Raw genomic sequence first — 24,165 nt, 5'->3', positions numbered from 1 at the left:
CCTTTCTTCCCATAAGGACCATGCTTAACTGAGCAGCAGTAAACCAACAGACAATTTGATGACATTTGGTAACTCTTCAGAAGAAACTGTATTTTGTTCCTTCTTTACATTCTACCAAGGCACTCATGGAAGCATCCCAAACTTGCAAAGGGCAAGTATGTAAGAACTAAATAAATAATTAAAAAAAAAAACCCTACCAAAAAAAAACAAACAAACAAAAAAAAAACCAAAACAACAAAACAAAACATATTCCCATTTGTTCTAGGAGATATAAGATATTACCAAATTATTATTTATTGATGCTCTAAGGTTGCCCAAACTGTATAGAATAAGAGCCACTTAGTTATAGTCAAGAAAAAAAAAAATGTTTTCACATTTGAAATTACAGCAAGCGTGTAGTGTATTTGCAAAATGAAATCCCTAAAAAGGACAACAAAAAACCAGACAGTAGGTAGCACATGCATCCTGCTCTTGTTTGCAGGATGTGTGGTACACTAAACTTCTGTACTATTTCATGGAAGTAAGAGCAATCGTGTTGTTCCACACCATGTTCTAATCCAAATTGTTTGCAACTTCAGCAGCATAAACCCAGTGAAGCCAAAATTAGATGAAGAATTTGGTCTGTAAGGAACAGGATATTTGGGTTATAGTGACTGTGGAAGGCATCTCCACTTAAAGTGAAAAATACAAAAATACAAATGCAGCAGAAATTTTAAAACCTGAATATGGTTCTATTCTGCTGTTGTGCCTTTATGGAATCATCACGTGTGAAAGAGGGTAGGATTGCTTTTATAGGGGAAATAAACTCACTCAGTTCCTCATTTTGAATATTTAATTCTGCCTCCCACCCACATGTTGGATTTTTTCCTCCTTTTTTCTTCAGAAAGGTAATCTTAAGTAAAGGAGCCCCACTGAACAAAGGATTTCCAAAACCTGTGAAGCAAGACTCATGACAGCCCAATGGGAAATTCACGTAACAGCAGCATGGAGCCAAAAGGTAACAGATAATTTGGAAATGGTGCCCAAGTAAGTTAATGGTGATATGATGGCAAATATGAGCACAGAACAAATACAGGCAAATGGAGCAGCCTGTTTGGCCACATCCTCTGCAAACATGCCCTGCCAGAGAGCTGGACTGGGCAAGAGGACCCAGGAGCTTAGAGCTACTCTTACAATTATTCAAAATTCAGCAAAGTAACAGGCCTAAATGGGCAAGATGCTTATTTTCTCCCAGGGAATGCAACTTTCCACAATAACTACATTCCCCCAAAATAACAAAGCCTGGATTAACTGGAAAGACTTGTGACCACAAGAGACTCTACACAGAAGTAAGGTTATTATACACAGCAGCATTTCCAGCTCTCAGTTTTACCACAAATCTCAAGATAAGTGCACCTCTTTTGAAATCCCAGATCCTAAAAACATGCAACTGAGTGCAAATCTCAGTTTGTTTAATTTATGTATCTAGCTTTTGTGGCTTAGGAGAATCTTATATACGACCTGAGTTTATCTAAGAAAAGAAACAATCTTTACAGTTTTTTTTTTTTTAATAAAAGGAAAATCATTCTTTGGGGGCTTACTATGGTGAGTACTTTGGATAGCTGACTACCAATGTCACTGCCAACTGAAACAACAACTGTTCAGTTTCAAAAATACTTGTAAAAACCCACAGTCACCTCCCAAGCTCTTCCAACACTATCAGATCCTGATTTTATCCTCAAATTAAGATACATAAATTCTATTATAGCATCTTTCTATTTTGCAACAGGGATTTGAAACTTAACTTCAGGATAACTAGTAGAGCAATTGCTGTTCTTGGAAGCAAAAAAGGAAACTTAATTAGAATGCACTTGGAGCAGACTATCTTGCCAGCTCAATTCCCAATGGCCTCCATCTGCAGAGGGCAATCTCAGGCACAGAGCTAGACTGGATTTTTCCTTTCAGGAGCTTACAATATTGCAGCACTAGAACAGCCACAGGTCAGAAAAAAAAACACCTCTACCTTGCACATCCCTACAGAAGCCTGAAAACACTGGTAGAAATATCTGAGGGCAAACCAAGCTGTCACTGGCATCCAACTTCAGGGAAGAAAGATGGGCAGGGAATGCAGTAGCAGATAAAGAACAGAAGCAAAGAGGACAGAGATGAGAGCATTAGCAAAAACTTAGTCAAAGTGAAGGGAGGCTCAATGGAGATTGGAAGCAAATATTAAGAAAAGAAAATGTATGCAAGTGATTACTAAGTAGGATTTCTTTTGGTTGTGGTTTGCTTTTTTTTTTTTTTCTTTTCTTTCCCAAGTGGTAGAATCTGGAGAAGTCAGGATACCCTACGGTCAAACAAATCCCATCTGCTGGAATTCTTTTTATTTTCTTAATAGGATTTCTTTCCATAAATAGCACATATAATTAATTTCATATTTACAGCAGGACTCCAGTGAAATGCAAAAAATAAAGGAGTTGATTACTCACTGAGGAGGAAAAAAAAAAAAATCCCTCAGTACAGGACAACAGGTCAATTACAAAGCATCACCAAAACCAGCAAAGTTTTCCTTGCATGTGTCAGTGTGGGGAATGCAATCACTTAATTATACCTGGTATCATAATTAGCTCTCCATTGTGAGATGCATTAAGATACTCTCTTATGTCTGAAGCTCTAAATGCTTAACTTCACCACCTTGTCTTTTCAAGGTAATTGTCTTTATAGACTGAGGCGGCACCTGCAACCTTACTGCTTTCCACATACAAACAGCAAGCTCAGACAAACATGCTCTACTGAGTCGTGTAGAAATAAATTAAACACAAACCCAACGGCAGCAAAGCCCAGAGTGAAAGCAGTTTGTTTTGGGGCTGAGCTCACACTTGTGCAAGTGTGAGGTGCTTTGCTACTCAGGAGCAAAAAGAGTTCAGTACACTCTGCCCTTTACTGCCACATCAGGACTGGTCAGAGAGCAATAGGACTCTTCCAGAAGGCCACCCAACAGCCCTGCCCTCGAGGGGAGGGTCAAGTGATCTGCAGCAGAGAAGCACTGCAGTTACACCATGTAGTGCAGAACCACCAGTGCTCCTTCTGCTGCACTAAAGACGCTTCCGTTAAGCTCCCCTTGCATAAGAACAGAAAAGTGGAGCAAAATAAAAGGTTCCCTCTCACTCTTTTCAGTTATCCAGAGGATCTCTGTGTAGCCCATACTGCACCCAACACAAGGCCTTATACAGGAGCTGGACTCTTTCTGACACACTCAAATGATACACACATCACCTGATTCCTGATAATTCTGTAGTCCATGTCTGCTTGATCCCAGAAAAACAACCTGCTGGAGCCACACTCCAGTGGAAACTTCCAATCCAAAGAAGAGTCATAGCCTCCCCTGGGAACAACATCTGCTCCAGTGTGCAATGACCTGCTGCCTGTGAAACCAATCTTACTATCAACACATTCCCCCTTCAGAGCTCTCAGTTCAGATATTCCATCCTGCAATTCTGTCATTGCAGACAAGATCAGGATCTCCCAATCCTATCATAAACGAGGCAGGCAGGCAGTTAAGTAAGTTAACATTTCCTTGACTTCTGTTTTCATTCAGAAGGAACATACAAAATTTTTGACTTTGATTTCCACATGAGCACTCTTAAGGTCGATAAATCTGGTTATTCAGCTTCAAAGGTCAGTATGGGATCACATGATGTCACCACTCAAAAGGTAGGCTCTATTCCTTCAGGCCAACCTTTTTGTGTCAATAGAGTACAAATTCCTAGTTCCTATGTGGACACCAGGACTTCCAAATCACTAAAGTTTAATCTGCTCAAGAGGGGATCATATAAGGAAGTGATGCCTCTCTGGCAACAGTCCTCTCTCAGCTTCTGTCCATACTATACCAGCCAACTTTCACAAAAAGGAGAGAAGGAGATTTATTCCTGAAGTACCCCTTAAGGATTTTAGGTTTTGTTTGGTTTAGAGGGTAGGGAAAAGAGACTGTGAAAGAACAAGCAGAGCTAATCTCCAGCTTTTAAATAAAACACAGCTACAGAGATTTCTTTGCCCTTGGGCTTTTGTTTTTCCTCTTGACTGAAATCCTGCTCAGCTTCACCTGATACTGACAGGGATGGCAACCCACCAGACCCTAGCAGCCAACAATTTTTTATTTTCCTTTATTAAAACAGAAGCCAGGCTGGGAAAACAAGGACATTAAATGTGCCTAAATTCCATTTGGCCTAAGAAAAGATTATCCTATTCTAATGCAACACAAGCAAAGAATTCCAAATGTCAAGATCTCCCACAAAAAAGGTATGCTGATTAGTGACAGCATGTTTAATTATTCTCAGTGCAATGAGAAAGTTCAGGCTGCCCCATTCCTACTGATGTCAGTAAGGAGTGCCCTCCAAATCACAGAATTGGGAATACGACATTAACTACAGTCAACCATTTAAAGCTTGTCTCCCACAGTTGTTAAGAAAAACCCAAAGCCCTGAAAGTAATATTCCATAAATGCCAGCTACGTTGGTGTGTTGAGACCTACCTGAACAAAGCGACGTATGCCTTGAATAGTAATGAAAAAAAAACTCAAATATCAAAAAAGAATACAATTAAGACAGGTCTTAAGGAGGAGGTTACAGAAGACAATATGATACACGAATCATTTTACTGTTGCATTTTTCAATCTTCACAGAACTTTCATTTCCTTCATGCCATTTAACCTCTAGTCAACTTCCTTGTTTAAATGGAACACTAAAAAATACTGAAAAAGAATTTAATTCCACTTTTAAACCCTCAGTTTTTAACTGGAATTGAAATCATGCAGAGTAGTGCTGTTCATGTACAGCTCTTACATCATGGCTCTCCCACTGTCATTAAGTACTTTGCAAGCCAGTGTGGGATCTCATCCAGTGAAAAAAGTGGCAAAATACAAAAACACCAAAGATGCACCAAATCCACAATATGCCAAGGGGGAAACATATTCTGCATTTCTACCCTTAATTTCATATGTAAAAAGAAAAGGAATTCTCAAGACTAAGACAGTTTGCTGAATTCTGACCACTTTATGCCATGTTATACCAATACTGCAGGATTCCAAAGGTACTGTGTGTTCCAGGTTAGGGAGAAGATCTGTGCTGTTATTTCAGAACATACTTGATGGCACCCACAATCCCTCTTACCACCACAAGCAATGGAAACGGTGAAACGGACTTGTTCTCTCAAGTGCAAGGCAAAAAGTTACTGGCAACAAAAGACAAAGTCATAAACCAGTTTGTTTTCACCCGTTTTAAGAAACTTAAAACTCCTGTTACCCCATATGGCTAAAAAGAACAGAAAAGCCACAAAGCTTGTACTCCAATATTCTCATTTTTATCTTTTTTATGAAAAGTGTCTTTTATTACATTGAAAGTCACTCAATCCAGAAATGTGTTCAGCTCTTAGGAGTGTTAGATATGCACTGCTTCTTTCACATTAAGAAATAAGGTAACTCTTTTAGTCATGTACAGCAATTTTTAGTCAGAGAAGAATGGCAGTCAAACACATTGCAGTGCCTCAGAAAGGATGAGCACTTCACTAGAAATTATAAAGAAAGGAAAGCGAACCATGCCTCAGATATAACACATGCTCCAATTAGATTTAAAAAATTGCTATGTTTTACAATCATCAAGCACAAGAAAAATGCAATGAGTCAAAACCAAAGAAATGGGCATATCTGAAGTTAATCTTCTAGAAGATGTCAAGACACACAGCAACAGATCGTGATTTTGCAAACCAAGTACAGTTTTACAGGGTCAGTTCTTGGGTGAGAGACAGCTAAATAAAATCCACAATTAGCCCTATTCAAATGATTTGCTGAACTTTCCTCTAAACGTCTTATCAACTGGCACAACATGCCTTGGTGCAAGGTATGTTGAAATGAGCATTTTCCAAAGACTGTCATTGTTAGCTTTTATCTTTAGAATAAGACAAACATACAGTTCCTGCCTCCCCAAACTTGTTCTCGAACAATACTTTTCACTCATTTACCCTACAGTGTTCCACTTACAACTAAAACAGCTGCCACATATCACCCACCTCAGCAAGCAGTGCGACATCAGCAGCTCCCTCTCTCATCCATACAAAGCATGACTTTAAAAGCAGTGTAGTTTAAATTGCCTTTCAAAGCCCATTTGCTTTTTAAGCAGCTTGTTAAAACTATGCAAAACTCTGTTGTGAGTTTAGAGATTATGGCCCCCTTTTAATGCATTTGATCATGCAACCAATCTGGAAAGAAGTGTCACCCTGTTAATTAACAGGCCTTGAAACTTTACCTTCAGTTAAAGCACAAACAGCTCCACAACTGAGCCTACAGAACAGCAGATCTGCCAGCAAAATACTTCTTTCTTCTTTCAGATGCTGCGGCAAACATTCTAGAAAGTAGGCTATACCTTGTCATTCAAGCAGTAAAAGCATGCCTGGACACAAAACCAGAAGTGAAATGAAAAATGAATTGTACTTCCACCCACCATCCTACTGCCTGCCTGTTTTGCCCTTCACCAGCAAACATCGAGGCAAACTACACATGAATATTGTCCAACTGAAATACATCAACTTCCTCTGCAAAGATGATTTGGCAGTGCAAGACATCTCTGCTAAATAACATCTTTCAATAGCCAAGTTACACTTCACTTTATTTGATGTTATTAAGCTTTTCTTCCACCTCCTTGGACCACCCTAAGGGATTCTTCTCCGTTATGTTCTTCAAATACTTGTGGATAATAATATCTCCCACTTAGACATAATTTAGCCAAGTTTCATGCATTTCTTTTCATCTTCCTTCCCTCATAAATCAATCCCTTCAGCCTCTCCAACATTTTTGCTGCTCTTCCCTGAATTTCTTCCAAAATACTGACATCTTTCAGCAACTGAGGAACTTCCAATTGCATGCTGTACTCTAGATGTGCTTTTTGTACTCTAAAGAAAGATAATTATGTCTTTTCAAGAAATATTAATGCTCTAAGCCTGGGACAAATCTAAATCAGGAATTTCATTTTTTTTTCCCAGAGTAGATAGCAATTATCCCCATTTCACAAGGCAGAAGAGCAGCGAGAAGTATCTGACTTACTGCTGCACGCAAGCAATGCCAGAGTAAGAAACAGATCCACCTTCTACCTTTCCCAGCCATGGTCTGCCAAGTTTCAGCCCACAGATGACCTAAGACAATGCTGCCAGGCTGATCTATAGCAGGCACAAGACATTTCCAAGTGAGTAAAAAAGAACACTTGGGGAGCCCAACACCTGCTCATGTGGATGGGTGCTCTGGGTACCAGTGGGGCCATGCAGCACCCTAAGATGTGCCATGGTCTATTATGACTATTAGTAGTCAAGACACAAATCTGACACATCTCCATGAATTTTACTGCCATGGAGAGGTTTGTTTCTAAAACCAGCCACCAGCTATCATCAGGTCAACTAGCTGAACAAGCTAACTCAGTTCTAGAGGTTGACTGGTTTTAAATATGAGAGGACAGATGGACTGCCAGGCTGAGGTAGTACAAGGAGTTTTCAACCTGGACATTTCCCTCCCTTCCCTCCCACTCCCTGATACATTTCTGAAGGAATCACAGAAAAATAACTTCAGAAAAAATTAAAAAAAGGTCTGCCCAAAAAGACATATAAGAGACTGTATGAGAGGGGGCAAGGATGAAGAATGGGGTGGGGGTAAGGGAGAGAGGAGTCTGACCAGTTAAATGAAAAAAAAAAAACCCAACCCACAAACAGGATGCAGACATTAAAAAAAGCAACACTGATCTAACAAAGGAATGTGAACTGCAGTTGACTCAAGCAGTATCACAGCAATGGCCCTCCCCCTACACACAAATCTCTGGAACTTTTTAAAGAGACAGGTTTTTAGGCTCTTTCAAATTCTGTGCTTCTTTTCCATTCCTTGATACCCTCGACCTGACTTGATTTAACTTACTGCCTTTTCTTTCCAGATAACAAGAGCACCCAAGTTTGACCCAGACTAAAGCAAAGCAAACTGAGTTGTATTATTCTGCCTACCTTAGAGAGGTATTAAATTCTGCTACATATTCTTCTCTTTGAAAGAACAAACCATAAAGGGTCCTCTGTTTCAAGGTCTGCTGTTAAACATCTGATGAGTGTAACCAAGACTGGATAATGGCAAAAGGTATAATTTCTTCCCACTAACTCAACAGACAGCAAAATGCCATTATCTAGATCTATACACAATTTTCTTAATGTAACTGCTGGTTCACAATTACAGTTCCTGCTTAAATCCACAAGGGTGCCAGAGACTCCTTATAAGGCTCTTCTCTGTCCCAGGAAGAACCATTTCCTCCATCCAAAAAAGTAGAAATGGCAATGTAAATGCCATCCTCCTGTTCTTTTTGTTCATCAGATTTTTGCCTCCAGGAGAGAAATGTTACTAAGAACATTACACAATTACTTTTTTAAACAAGACACCATGTTGATTTTCAGCTTTTCAGCTCTCAGGTCATCTATGCATCATTTCATCACCAACCTAAAGGTACCTCAGTGAATCCCTACAATCTTTTCTATACCAGAAAACTAAAAGCAAACACATATCTGGTGCAAACTTATTCTTTAAATGTGTGTTTCTTAATTAGGCTCTCAGACGTATTTGCAAAATCTAGCATTTCAGGACAAAACTAGAAGTACAGCTAGGATAGAACACATGAAATATTTTATACAGTCAGAAATTCTTATCCTACAATAATAATAAAAAGAAAGGAAACTTGCAAAGGGAAAAATTAGAGCAGCTGCATCACACTCTAATTGGAAAGATAGTCCATCTTCTGCAAGGAATCTGGAAACTTCACCTTTCTCTGAAGATCAGTTGCTACGTTGACTGTTTGCTGCCATGGAACATTGTAATATCTTTTCTCCACTTGTTTAACAGAAGTAATCTTGTTCATCTCCCTAAGAGGATGGGGGATTAACTAGTGACAAATGGGCTAAAGACAAAACAGAAATACAGAAGTACTGCCTGGTATCCTTAAAATCTCATCCTGCAATCTAAGTTAAATGTAACACCTATTACTGCCTTTTGAAAAGGCTCAGAACTACTCTCCTGCCTTAAAAGAAGAAGGAAAACAAACCCCATTAAATGACACTTATAAACTCTAGCACACATCATTTCCCATGCTCTAACCTAAGGAGGCATAAATCCTTCCTGTAATCCAGCAAGGATGAAAAATACAGTCATATATAATATTATAAAACCAGGAGACACAAGTAATAAAAAAACTCTCAAGATGTCCAAAACCCCATTTATCATGCAGTTTTGCTTGAAGGCAAGTCAGGTAATAACATGCAGAACAAAGCCAATTTAAGGAACTTGCATCCAATATCCTATATTTAATAAGCAGCTACAGGTAAAAATGATTGCAGGTTTGCTTTCTTTTATTTGTTCAGAAGGGCTCTGGTGCAAATCATACATACATTAAGAGGGGAGAGATTACCACAAACCTCTCTGGGCACAGCATGATTTCTGTGTTACTGCCACTTAGCAAGAAGTCATTTTGAGACCACAGTTTGTTGACACAGGGGATGTGCCCCCAGACCATTTGGTCTCACCCTAAGTCACAGCCACCATCATGTAAATTCGAAGAGGTACAGTCCCCACCAGATCACTGCTCCAACTGGGTATGAGCTGATTTCAGAACTTCAGCAGATTACTGGTAGCATTTCACCTTGCAATATGTAAAGATCCTCTACACTTGATATAGATTAGTATTTGTTAACTGCTAAGCACCTACCTGGAATTCGGATTTTAAATTTACCACTTTGTCCAAAACCACTGTCTATTATTCCATCTTCTCCTGTAGACAGTTTCACTTTCAGACCCACAAAAATCTGGATGTTGGTTTCTTTTTTAAACAATGAACGACCAATCACACTGTAATCATCTATCACCTGCAAAAAAAAAATAGTTTCATAACTCTACAAGCTAAAGTGACAAGAAATTATCCATGTTATGTGCTAAGTTTGGCAACTTCTACCACTCCACCTCTGGCAAACCATTTACCCCCAAATGAGCAAAACTCTGGGTGAGTCATCTAAAAGGCTGAGTTTAAGGCAATTTGTGTCTAAAACAAGACTTTATGAATTAACACATTTCTGCTTCTACCTCCCTTATCAAAATATAAGAAGAATATAACCTACATCAGAACACGCTGTAAAGATCAATTAATTAAAAACATCTTCTCTGCTTTAAAACTTTTCTGCAAAGTCACTGAAGTACCTACGCTGACAAAAAGTTTATTCCATTATTTATTCTACAGCTAAGTACATTATCACCTACATAAACATTCTCTTAGCTCCAGACATGCACTCCAACAGCTACACCTCCAAAGAAATGACAGAGTTTCTAAACAGAGCCTTTTAAATACTCACCTTTACGTACATATTGATTTGTAAAACCAAGAGCCTTATGACCACTGTACCCAATTTTAATTTCAAGGTTTGTAACCCAGAGGGAAGAACCATTCCAAGTTGAATTCTTAATTAAGATATCAGGAACAAGAGGCAGTGAGGTTGGTGGGTAAGGCAAGATAAACAACCCTCCCTGAGGCATTACAAAGTATAAGGTGCAGTCAAGTGAGCCTAATCCTGTAGGTGTGAATATCTTTGTACACCCAATGCCTGCAGTTACTCTACCTTGTACATGTGGAAAGAACATTTATTTATCAGAATAAATACAGGGATATTACTTAAATCTTTCTAAGATTATTTTTTGTGGTAAAAAGTTGCAGCTCTTCTTCATATCTCAGGAGCCACTTTTAGCTACACTTAAGGGTTGCAAAGACCAAGTGATTTAGAACAGTAAAAAACTGCAATTATTTCTGAACACTCACCTTTATCCAGTTTAAATGAACTCAAAATATTGCCAGTTTATTCGGCAACTGTCCTTCCCTGAAGTCTCCTCCATAAACTGTAATGCATATACAGACTCATATCCCTGGGATTGTTATTATTTTGTTACATATGTATGCCTCCCATTTTAATGCCAATCTCACTATGGTAGTAAATCTAGTACCAGAAATTTCATTTTTGTTTTATTTTAAACAGAGCTTGCTGCTCAGCTATAAATAGTCTTGAAAGGGCTGTGCAGTATTAGAGAGCACTGGCAGGACCTCTCCCTCTCCCAGACCAGATGCAGGATGAGAAATACCTACAGCCCTTCTTGCATCTGTCACATGGACATGACAACAGGACAGGCAGCTCTGCCCTGGGCTGGGTGCAGCCAAGGGTGTAGGCAGAAACCCTGAGATACCTCAGTAACATTCACTGCCCAAACTCATCTTTCCCCAAAATGACACTTTTTTGTGTGTGTGTCCTCTCCCACTGCTTCAAAATAGCTTGTAAACCGCTGATGGCAGTATCACTGCTCAGCAATAACCTAGCTTAAATGTAAAACTGAATTATGTCTTTTCCCAGAGCCCCTGATAATAGCAGGGGGTAGAGGGGCGAGATAAGCTTTCAGGCACACTTGCCTTGCTTTGGGTCTGAAACAGAAGACTAGAAGAAAAAGAAGCTGTTAATTCCAACCTGAAGAAGCACTTATATTCTCCAAACCTAATTTTTTTTCCAGCTGCAGCGGGTGGAGAAATCAAAATGTTACTTCATCCTATAAATCTTTTACTCCTAAAACAAGAATTTCAAAATATTCATCCCTCTTGTCCACTGCTGGCTAGTGTTTCTTTTCCTTGTGTTTGAAATACAAATGGTACAACATTCTCCAGGGAGGATCTCTAATATACCTATTATTTTTGCAGTTATCCCTCAAATGGCACAGGAAGCCAACTTTAAAAGCCAACATCTTTGGAAACATCTTTTATTTTTCCAAGAGCACTTCAAAGTTATCTTTAACTTAATTAAAAAGTACAGGATGAGCAATCATACTAGGCTAGCATGTTTGAGTTTAGAGCCTCCCCAGAAAGGCTATCAGAAAAAACTCCAGTGACTTCTGTGATCAACTATTACAGGCATCAAGTGCCTTAGAGTAAACCAGCAATGATAACCTTTAATTGAGTATTAGAACGGAAACAAAGTCCATCAGCATTTAGTTATGCCACACTCACTTACAACCTTTGAATTTAAAAACCTGTATCTTTTATAAAGAAAGGTGCTTTTTAGGGTCTTGCTCTTGTATATTCAGTAAAGGAGAGTAACCAAGGACTCCAGCTACACTGTTGTTCTCACTCTAATGGTCACACAATCACTGGGTTGGAAGAGACCCCTAGGATCAAGTCCAACCCATGCTTTAACATCTTAACTAAACCATGGCACCAAGTGCCACATACAATCTTTTTTTTAAACACACCCAGGGATGGTGACTCCAACACCTCCCTGGAGAAGACAATTCCAATACTTTATCACTATTTCAGTAAAAATTCTTTTCCTAACATCCAGCCTAAATTTCCCTTGGTGCAGCTTAAGACTGTGTCCTCTGGTTCTGTCAGTGCTGCCTGGAGAAAGAGACCAACCCACACCTGAGCACAGCCACCTTTCAGGGAGTTACAGAGTGATAAAGTCACCTCTGAGTCTCCTTTTCTCCAGGCTGAACAACCCCAGCTCCCTCAGCCGTTCCTCAGAGGGTTTGAGTTCCAAGTCCCTCACCAGCCTCATTGCCTCCTCTGGATGCTCTCAAGTGTCTCAACGTCCTTCCTAAACAGAACTGGACACAGCACTCAGGATGTGGCCTCACCAGTGCCAAGTACAGAGGAAGAATGTCCTCCCTGCTCCTGCTGGCCACACCATTCCTGATACAGACCAGGACACACTGCTGGCTCATGTTCAGTCACTGTTGACCAGTACCCACAGGTCCCTTTCGGCCTGGGCACTGTCCAGCCACACCATCCCCAACCTATAACATTGCAGGGGGTTACTGTGGCCAAAATGCAGGACACTGCACTTGGACTTAGTCAACCTCAACCCACTGGACTCTGCCCATCCATCCAACCATACCAGGTCTCTCTGCTGAGCCCTCCTGCCTTCCAGCAGACCAACATATGTTCCCAGCTTAGTGTCATCTGCAAATTTACTAATGAAAGACTCAATGCCCTCATCCATGTCATCAATAAAAATATTGCCCAGAACTGGCCCCAGCACAGACCCCTGAGGGACACCAGTAGTGCCTGGCTGCCAGCTGGATGCAGCAGTGCTGGATGCCAGCACCATTCACCACCACTCTCTGGACCCAGCCATCCAGCCAGCTCTTAACCTAACTTGTTAAAAAAAATAAATCCCTCCTTTAAACAATCAGTAGGTTCTGTAGGTATCACCATGATTCCTTGGGCATCTCTACAGGCCATTAGAAACAAAACCATTTCAGTGGTGCTGAGATAGTAAGCAATCAGTGACTTGCCTGACTGGATGTTTGGAATAAAAATTCTATGACCCGGAGTCTTTGTCTCACACACTAAACACTACACACCCCATCCTATGCCATCCATGCCCTATGGTGAGCCTATCATCAATTTATCCCTGACAAAGACACAATAACTAGACAATGCCTGTCCTAACAGGAACTAAAATAACTGGATAAGTCTTTGCATTAAAATAAATGAGTGTAGCAGAGAATTGCTATGAAGGAAAGCTCATTTTCTCAACTTTAAAAGTACGTTAGAAAAAAAGTAAAAGAAAAATTATATTTTTGGTTTAGCTTTGCTTTGTAAAAAGGCAAAGAAACGCATGTTGTTCTCTCTAACTGAAACTCAACACTTCCAATTACTTTACCAGCAATTTACCGGGATTTTAAGTTAATCCCCTTTGAGTTCTCAGAACATCTACAATGGCAATCACTTTGCCTATTAGCTGAACAGCCTTTCGGGAGAGCTTTCTGCTTTTCTCTCAAGCAGTCTTTTTCAGTATAAAATATTATGAATTTACAAAGCCAAATGCCACAAAGACAGTAAGGGATACACAGTCTGCTCTGAAGCAGCAGCAAGGGGCCTAGCAATGAGGGCAGACTAATTTTATTAACTTCAGGGAAACTTCAAAAAGCTTTAGGGCTTTAATGCCAGACAGAGACGACCCCAAAAGTCAGTTTAAGTGCTGCATAAACAAAGGATTAGGGCAAGAAAAAGCTGAAGGCTCCTTGCATTTCTTGTTTATATTGTCATATGACCTAGTAGGAGTGGGAGAGGGCTGCCTCTCTGACTTTAATCCCCCATGGTGTACAGTGGCGTTTCAGTTCACTGACCTACATAACGATAATATTTTTTTAAATTTATGGGCAGAGGTGCAGCATCAAACTCACTTAAGGACATTTTCAAAAGAAAAGGGGCAGGATGGGAAAAATACCCAGAAGAGAAATTTTCTGGCTGGTATAGTCTCCCTCTCTCACTTAGGTTAGATCAGCAGCTTAGAAAAGGATTTCAAGTTCAAAGGGAACGTCTCTGTTACTCTTGTTTTATGGCTTAGACCAGAGGACACAATAGCACTGAGTTTATGAAATATCCCTTCCCACTTGGCTTTTGTGTTTGCACAAAAAAAGTAAACAGTGCTTTATAACCGTAGGTGAAGTATGTGCATCTCTGGCACATAACCCTTGTGCTAAAACCAAGAAGCTCACATAAAAAAATAACCGACTCCTCATATCTTCAGTACTTACCCTGCCTCAGACTGTTTGCAAAACCATAGCTCACGTTATGTGTTGAAATTCAGTGCAAACCATAGTATTAATTCCAAGGAAAAACAACTCCAGGATGCCCCTCTGAGCAGGACAGCAAGTTATACTGTCCAGCCTGTTAAACAGCCCTCCTCTTTAGAATAATTTAGAAATGACTGTCATCTGAACACCTTCTCAAACAATCCATCGCACATTTTGAGAGCAAATATCTCTTAATGTGCCAGTAGGGAAAGAAGTGGATCAGAACTGAAACACACAAGAGGAAATGAAGTGATGCCAGTACCAGAGGGAAATAAGGAAAGGTTTAAGACAGAGAAAGAAAAAGCACCTATTAAATACAAGAAAAGATACAGAGAAAGAGAAGGAATAACCTTTTCTGATCTAATAAAAAATTACATGAGTTTAAAAACAAAGTTTTTAAAGGTCTAAGGATTATTCTCAGCAAACTGATAAAAGGTTCATTGAAACTAAAGCAGAACAACAGGAGAGAACAAGGATCAAAGAGAACCTGTGGCTAACACTGAAAATGCAAAGCATTTTTATTACTTTTTTGTAATTCAGAAAAAGTACACTTGAGACATCTTCATCATGACCAGTGACACCTCATTTATTTCTAGAAAACAGTTTCAAGCACTTTCCATTTCTGTGTCAGAAATGTATTTTTGAGGCTGCAAATTCCTGTTCTTTTTTAAAACAAAGTTTCACGCATTGAGAAAATGATGGTACATGAGGCCACAAAAAGGGTGAAGTAGAAAGGAAACGACGATTGCACCAATGATCAAGTTTCCAGCTTTTTTGACTCTTACAAAGACTTCTAGCTTGTAGCTGGCTGAGAACTAGTTGAACAAAAAAAAAAAAAATAATTACTTGGTCAGTCACAGCTTTTCCTCAAGAGCTTACTTACAGCAACATAAAGACTTTTCTTTCTGCAACTCCCTCCAGCACCAGAAGCATTCAGCTTCATGTCTCATTACCCCTGTTTTAATGGAAGTCCTGAACATCTCTACATATCCATTAACTTGGTTTTCAGATGTTCATTCCATATCTCACCAGCCTATGTTTCTTATATCCAAAAACATCTTCCTTTCTCTGCCTTTCTAAGTAAAGGGACGACTGAGTATGGGAATATTTAACAAGCAGCCATAAAAAGCCCTTCTCTTTGCTGAACACTGTGCCACCACTAGAGCATGGTAAAACCTTCCATGGCAGCAAAAAAACAGGAGTGCTGAGTACTGAATCAGGACAATGAGTGAGAGGTACACAACCAGACTGCTTTAGGTTCTAAAAGCTCTATACCTCCCCAACAGCATTCTCCAGGCACATACAGGGTTTCAACACTGCTCTATTCATTCATTATGCACCTTTATAGTGCAAGTTTCATTCATCCCTGTTTAAAGTTTAGAAGGGTTGAATCCCAAAATAAACACAGGCACTGAATTCCTGACATCGTCTGAATGAAAACATTAGTTTTACCAAGTGAGGAGAAACTGGTTCATATCACAAACCAGTGATATGGTTTCATTTTTTATAAATCTATGCTGCATTCCCATCATGTGGGAAAAGCAACATCAACAGGTATGGGAGAGGGGAGGCTCAATACTGTTAATACATCCTACACCATCCATCTCCAGACCAGCGAGCCCTAGCTTGCTATACACATTAAAACCCTGCGATCCTTGCTATTCAAGAAAAAAAAAAATAAACACACAAAAAAAACCCCAAAAAAACCAAAACAACCAAACAAAAAATACCCCAAACAAAACAAAAACAAACAAGACAGCAAGACACAGGCTGTTCTGCAGACAAAGTACAGGTCTTGACCTGTCTTTGTAAGCATGACACAGAGAGGACGGCCAAACTGAAGACAGCTCTTCCTGGAAAAGGCTCTGAGCAGCCAGAAGGATGCTGGTGGTACCTCTGTGACTTAAAAACACACTGGCAATTTCTTAACTACTTTAAAGTATTTTTAACTGTGGTGATCTCAGGTTCTTAAATTCTAAACATCCAAAAGGAGACATCAGTGGGACATGACAAGTTTCATTTGGAACATCACATAGATCTGGCACATAGCAGGAGGCCAGCTACACCAAGAGCAAGTTAAATTTATTTCTAGAGGAAACTGCCCACAAGTAGCTTGAGGAGGGCAGGGGGGAACAAAGAGCAGAGGTTTACAAAATCCTCACTGGAGGGAGGCAATGAGGACAGGACAGGCCTGGAAAGAGCTGCCTGAAACAACTGATGCTCAGGGAGAAGAGAGAGCTGCTTCTGACAGATTTGCATTCCCCTCTCTAGACATAGCATAGACATACAAACACCCTGAGTCTGTCCCCTCCCTTGAGGAGCTCTAACTCCACTGTGTGGATCTCCTGCCCAAAGCCACCTCCTCTACTGGGTAACAGCTTCCTTCTGCCACTTGGATAACAGGGTTTGTGCTATCAAGCAACACAAGCATGTTTGTAACTGCAGCCCCATTGAAGGTGTACAGTAAAGGGAGGGCTACGCTTCAGCAATACGGAGGTTTAGTTTTACTTCATCTTTCAACTTTAAAAATACCTAGGAAATTAAATAACTTAGGTTTTATATAAATGTAAGTTGCAGAATTGGGCACTTAAGAAGTTAAGAAATGCCAGATGTCCATACAGCTTTATCCCTGTTCCTCTTTGATATGCCCCATGATATACTCTTAACACGACCACATCCAGAAAAATTTCAGAGGAACCTTGCCTTATTAAGTGCACAGGGGTAGAGGCACAGGGGAACAGAATTAATGTTGCATAAGAAACTGTAAATCTGGTATTTCCTAACTTTCAAGTTCTTGATTTTGCAACCTAAGCAACATTCTTAATTTATTTTTGTATCCAATAAATAAAATGGTGTATTGGTTGCCTCGCTGACAAACTGATTCCCCCACAGGTGACTGTTACACAACCTCAGAAAAATCAAGACCAGCTGTCCACACACTTGCAAGACTCAAAAACATGTCTGCATTTTAAATTTAATAATATAAATAATAACCATAGCTGTTACTCAAACCTTGCAAAATTCTACTACCCAGTCATATGGAATAAGCCATTCTTTTGCTGGTGAGTAAAAAAACTTTTTTTTTCTTTTTTCCTATGGGTAAGAAGGCAGATTCTGCAACTTATCTGGTATACTTTTATGACAAATTTATTGTACTGTGTTAATCCGTATGCTGAGTTAAGAAACGTTGGGAAACATCACCACCCTTTTCTCAACACTGTTTAGCAGAAGAAGTATTTATGTTTAATGGGCAGTAAGCCCTGCCTTCTCCCTTCCCCCACTAAGCTTCTCAAACTCTTCTAGTCAAAAACTAAACAAGAGCCAATAAATAAATGCATCTTTTATATTCCTATTCAACAATGCATTTAACTAGTGAATGTGCTGTGCACTTTTATTCACCTGATTGCCTTCATCTCTGTATTATTACAGTATTTAGCATACCATCAGCAGCCAAGCAGAACCAAACAAACTCATGTTCAGACTTCAAAGCAGGAAAAATAATAATTGTGGCGTCTGCATGTTTACAGTAGATGATGGAGTGACATCCACCACTTCTCCCAGCTAGAGTCACAGAGGGTTCTGCAGACAGCCCAGGTCACTGCTTGTGTGTGCAGGCAGCACTCCATCAGATTTCACAGTTTGGCCTTGTTACTCACGTGGTGCCCCTGTCAGTCTGCACACCCCACCTCAGTCACCCATCACCTGCCTGATGCAGGCTTTTACTTGCTATGCCCCTGGCATTGCACTGTTGCTGTAAGAAAAGAGTAGATGTGAGACATTAGCTTTTAGTAAGACAATGAAACATCCTGTACCTGGAAATAAGTTAGATGGAAGAGTCTAACTATCCAAGGTGGTAAAATTTGGTTATCTTCATTCATAGCAGCACCATGCAACCACTCAACAGAAAATTTAAGGAACAGTATTTCTCTCACACACACTTTGACAACGGTCTATAGGCACAACTCTGAAACAAATTCTTGTATTATGGCTATCTTGAAAGGATTAAGTGAAGAAAGTACTAGTGTTGTTTATAAATGATCTGCTGCCCAGGAATCTTTCCAGACAGGAATACTCTGCTACTCCTGTACTAACTTACTGCCTCCCCAGGCAAAGGTAACCACCACAGAACTGGTCTCATCCCTTAAAAGAATCACATCAGATGTTCCTATTCAAGCATGGGCAAGCCCATTTTTCCTCCTTTGCACACTCCTTTAGCAGTCTGGTTAAGTGCGTGGCTGAGCTACGACAAACTTGGTGTGTGCTCAGTAACTAAAGTGCTGTTTCCACTCAAATATTGCTCACAGTTGTTAAAAACCCACCATTTTCAAAACTGCTGCTTTTGAAAATGTCTAGTTCGCCAAGGGACAATCTGGGTCATTGCTGGTCATCAGCAAATTTAATACTATTTTCTCACAGTTCCTGTAGTTGCTTACTGGCATCATCTCCACAATAATCCTATCTTTCTTCTGAAAGGCCAGAAATAATCTGTGAAGTGATGGTGACAAAGACCTTCCCTTTGACCACTCAGGTAATGTGCTTACTTTGACAAAGCTTTTCCTGTCCTGCTGGAAGAAGAGGAAAGAACCTAACACTTAAAAAAGATGCTGAGATACAAAACCTTCTCTCCTTCCATTCAGGCTTCAGAAGAGATGCACTGATAAAGATCTTGATAACTTACCCTGCTTTCACTTCTTGCTCTTGCAACAATGTGTTTCTCCTTGGGGACACTTAGATCACACCAATATTCAAACAATTAGCAACATCTTGTTATTAAGCAATAGGCCTGCCTAGAAACTAAGCATGCTGACTACATGATGGCCTCAGCTGCCCAGAGAATGAGTACAATGGGAAAATTCACTATCCAGCAACCCACAGAACCTGTGAACAAAGTGGCTATGAAGAGAAGCGGGACATCATGCTCCATGATCACCATCAAGTAAAGCCTCAACAGCAAGGCAAATAATGAGAAAGATATATTAAAAACTTTGAAATAGAGAGAATTAATTCTTCTAATTGACAGAAGAACACAGATAAAGTATCTTTATAAAGGAGTAGTCCATTATGATAGGAAACCATTCTGCTACACTTAAAATGGGAAACCATTCGAGCCAACACGTGCATATTTTTCACTAGACAAGCCTGAAAGTGCAGAAGGTGCAGCTCACACTGTGCAAAGCAGAGTTTTCCTTCTGCTTTTGTTTCTGCCACAGAGCTATGGATTTATGAGTGCCTGTGACAATAGGACCCTGTGGCAACTGTCCTAAGATAAATCCTGCTCATGCAAACGTTTTCAAAACAGGCAGAATATCTGAGTCACGCAGGAAAGTGTGATGCAGTCATATGGTTCACCTTTCAGTTGAAACTCTCTGCACTCAACCTGTATGTTCCTAGAAGCCAAAGAGCAAATAATGCAACAAACATAAAGGATTTATTCCAGGAACTGACTAACTGCTTCATGAGTCAGACTGGAATAGACCTGCAAGACTGCTTAGAAGTTAAATTCAAAGAAGGTATTTCAGAGATGATGTTAGGATTAATACAAGTTTCTTTGCCCACAGACTGGTGAAGAGCTGAACACCGAGCAGCCTGTCTCCAGAAGCACAAGACCAAGGACAGCAACTGCTGCTGCTTATCTTTGTAATTTGTCTCCAACTCCAGGAACTGCTGACCTGCTGCAGTTCAGCAAGCCCACGTCCACCACCAGCATGGAATGCCAAATCAGAGGTACAAGACCTCCTTCACATATATTTGCCCTTTTTTCACCAAGATTACCACATCAGGCTCCTTAGAACTGCACTGGTGCTCACAATAGCACTCTCTTTTACCTTTTTATCAGTACAAGCCACTTGTTGCCAGCCTGGCTTTTTCCTATTGAAAGCACATTTGTCAGGCAGCCAAGGGTTTGCAAAAATAAGATGTCCAGAGGGCAACAGTCTCTGCCTCCACATAACCTCACCAGAAAGATCCTTTTGACAGGAGCTTTCTACCACTGAACTTCTCCCCTCTCTCAAGTCCTCTCTGCATGAGAAAGCTGGACTAGTATTTTACACTGCTTTTGAAATCATCAAGTTATGCAGATACAAACTTCTACCACTGTCCTCTTAGTTGTGATGAAACAGTATATTTTGATTTTCCTTCAAACTTACCATACTTAAACATAAAAAATCCCTTCTGGTCTAATGCAAAACACAATATTCACACATTTTTGCAACAGCTCAAAAATACCAAATGGTATAATACCAGAAAAACAATTACTGAACTGGAATCATGCAACTTTTTTTCATAACCAAGATGCAATCCCACCACCTCAATTTCATGTTCTAAGCTGCACCTCAGACAACACTAACTTCTCATACATTAATTTGTCATAGATCACAGTAATACATATCCCCCTTTACTCTCCTTCCCCCCAAAAAATCAGTAGATGAATAAACAAGGATGCACTGCAGACAGGGAAATGCAAAGATTTTGATGAGCAACAGCAGTCAAGTTTGATTCTTTCTTTCCCAGTGCTCCACTCAATCTTGGCATTAGAGAAGTAAGATACCAAAAGGGAAAAGTGAGCAGTAAAAATTGCAATGACAGGGTACTTGAATTTTTGTAGAACATTTTCCATCACTTCAGCAGATGAAAAAACCAGGAAGCTTAGGCATGACATTTCAGTAAAATGTACTACTTGAAGATTGTTTGCTGGCTCAAGTATGATTTTTAAAAAATATTGTGTAGTAAATGCCGTATTTTCCATGGATTTGATTTCTATGTGAAACAGGAAAAATTTCACACTTTCTCGTAGAGAGACAAAAAATGTTGGAGAATAAATATTCTTATTTTATTAAAAAAAAAAATAACCTTACAGTCCAGAAGGGTGCCAGGCACAAGGGACATGCAAGAAAAATACTGTGATGCTGAAACTTAATGAATTTACAGTTCTTACTATTCCATCAGTGCTCTCAAAGTAATCAGAACAGGAACAAAAAGCCAAACCATAAATGCCTGATTTCTCCTGGGTAAACTGGCAGTTAAACTGCAGGGAATTTATTTTAATTCCAGCAGCAAGCAGGGGGGCTTGGGATACCCCACATCAGATTAGCAGCAATGTTTTACAAATGGGCACTGTTGAATTGCACTGCACCCCAGCTATGGAAGCATGTTTCTATCAGGAAGGCAGGCATTACTTGTCCCTGCCTCCCTCTCTCCCAGCCTTTCAGGAAGCTATGAAGCTAATTTTCCTCAGCAGTATTCTCTTAAGGAAAAGTTCACTTCTTGTGAAGGCAACATGTATTTTTTAATTATTATTATTATTTTATGCCTCCCCAGGGAAGGTAAGGAGGGGGGGGGCTTCCTTGCTCAACAGAGAAAGAAATTTTCCTGCATCTGTGCCAAGAACAGACACCCTAAATTCAGCGATCCTAATCTCCAGCCATCCATCAGCAGCAGGGTGGGACCAGCTGATTCAAATTTTCTATTAGCTGCTGACTTTGTGTACTAAAATAAGTCTCTGTACCACCCAACTGTTCCTGCTGCTGTGCTCTGCAAAGCACAGACTTAGCCAGCAGCTACCTCACTGTAAGTACTTCCCCAGCAGGCCCTTGATACCTGGCACAATCCTCTTCCCACCAACTCTTCCAAGTCCCTGAGTGCTCCCAGGACTTTACACCATGAGCCTTTCCTAGAGTATTTGCTCCATCATCCCTTCAGCATGGGAAAATGCCAGCTCCAAGTATCTGCAGTACCACGGGAGACAGAATCTGGGTACAAAGCTGCAGAAACTACTCGATGGCAATTGTCCCTTTACAGGACCAATTAGTATCCAGACACACAGTGGTCAAGGCACATATATAGGGCACACTGTGGTACAAAGGCAGGATAAAATAATAAAAATCCCTGATGTACATTTTAAAAGGCACAGAAAGAAAAAACAGTTCATAAACATAGCCTAATATATTATTCTGTTGGTCAAATACTAAATAAAGCATGTCCACTGGTTATTGTTTGGGCCAGAAAATAAAGTATGTCTAATTGATTAATGTTATTCCATTATTTACACAGTAAAATCAAGAGCAGAATACATAAACTGGAAAACAGTTTGAAAATAACACTAAATAAAAACAAGTAAAAGTATGACCAAGGCTAACAGCAAACTGTTAACCCCATCAGACAGATTACACAGCTGGTACCCTGAAAGTTTTTGAGTGCCATGGATTAGTGCCATTTTCTGAGAACAAAAATAAATAATGTGAGATCAGTTCGACTCAGTTAGAGACAAGCATCTGTCTCCATGGCTCACACAAACTTCTGTTCCCATTGTTACTGTAAGCCAGGTCTCACTAGATCCTGGCAGCATGGGCCATGCACAAGTGTGTCAATCTTTAGCCAAGATAAAGGCAAATGTTTCACGAGTTCAGAAAGCTCCTGAGTGTCAGAAGAATGACAGATATATATATATATATATGTATATATATATATTTGGTCTAGAGCCTCTCTGCATCTCAGAGCCCAGAACGCTTTGGACTCCTGGTTCTAATTCAGTATCTCCAACAGCCAGAGAGAAAGGCAGCTGGACATGTCAAACAAAGGAGACAATGCACCTGCTACCAAAATTGTGAAGAGTGACTGCAGATTTTGGGTGTTCATATAAACAAAGACAAAAATTCAGAAATCTACAGACATCCCCTCCTAACTACCTCCCTTTCTAGTGACAAAACCGGCATGCAAAAAACCAACTCACTGCCATAGGTCTGTTATTCCCTTTTATTTAAAAGTCCTCCAAAATCAGCAGTGAAAATTCAAAGGAGAAACTCATTATCTCTCTCTCTTTTTTTTTTTTTTTGCGCTAAAAATTCAACAAAAACCTCAGGGGAAAAAGGAAGAAATACGAATTAGCTATTTGATCAATTAATTTAGTGAGGCATTTTGAAGAACCTCACTGATCATGCCCTAGCAGGGATCTTCCTACTATTAAATTAGTAAAGCAAACAAACTATACTCAAGGAGTCTGCATTATACATAGCAAACATGGTATCATATGCCAAGTGTTTAGTCTCCTATAACAAATTAAGGAGGGATATTATGCAATCCTCAATTCAGCTTTATGGAATTTTCAAAAGAAGGTGGTGAAACATTTTGTTCAAACAGTGAAGTTTTGAGTTAGGAAAATCAAAATTAAAATAAGTTCTTTACCCAACATTTAATAGGTCACCTATCATACCAATTCATCAAGTAAACAAATGCTGAAGTTTGCATCAACTCTGTTCATTAAGGGGTAAACAGTTACTTATACATTGTGTATCTCCACCTAAACCATTCATCATGAAAAATTCCACTATGCAATGTATAAAGAGGTGATTCTCTACTGTTGACTGGAGGGTAACCACCACCAAAGGCCAAACCTCTGCCAGCAATGTAACACCAACCACTACAGACAGTGCATCTCTCCAATTCTGATGGCAGAGTACACACAAATCCCCTTTAATTTTCACTGTAGCTGCTAACTCCTCCAGAAAGCACTCAGTTTTCTG

The 24,165-nt window shown here is 39.8% G+C and overlaps 1 protein-coding gene across 1 annotated transcript in view; it reads right to left on the bottom strand.

Moving 5' to 3' along the window:
* The window catches only part of EEFSEC (eukaryotic elongation factor, selenocysteine-tRNA specific), a 119,782-nt gene that overhangs the window by 30,652 nt on the left and 64,965 nt on the right, over positions 1-24,165 (bottom strand). Inside the window, exon 6 of the mRNA XM_062500584.1 lies at positions 9,750-9,906. Coding sequence (XP_062356568.1) covers positions 9,750-9,906 — 157 coding nt within the window. The remainder of the gene's footprint in view (positions 1-9,749; positions 9,907-24,165) is intronic.

The sequence above is a fragment of the Cinclus cinclus genome, chromosome 12 (assembly GCF_963662255.1).
Source record: "Cinclus cinclus chromosome 12, bCinCin1.1, whole genome shotgun sequence".
NCBI classification, from domain to species: Eukaryota; Metazoa; Chordata; class Aves; order Passeriformes; family Cinclidae; genus Cinclus; species Cinclus cinclus.
The sequence above is the reverse complement of the archived record's forward strand: the minus strand, read 5'-3'. Positions and strand labels throughout refer to the sequence as shown.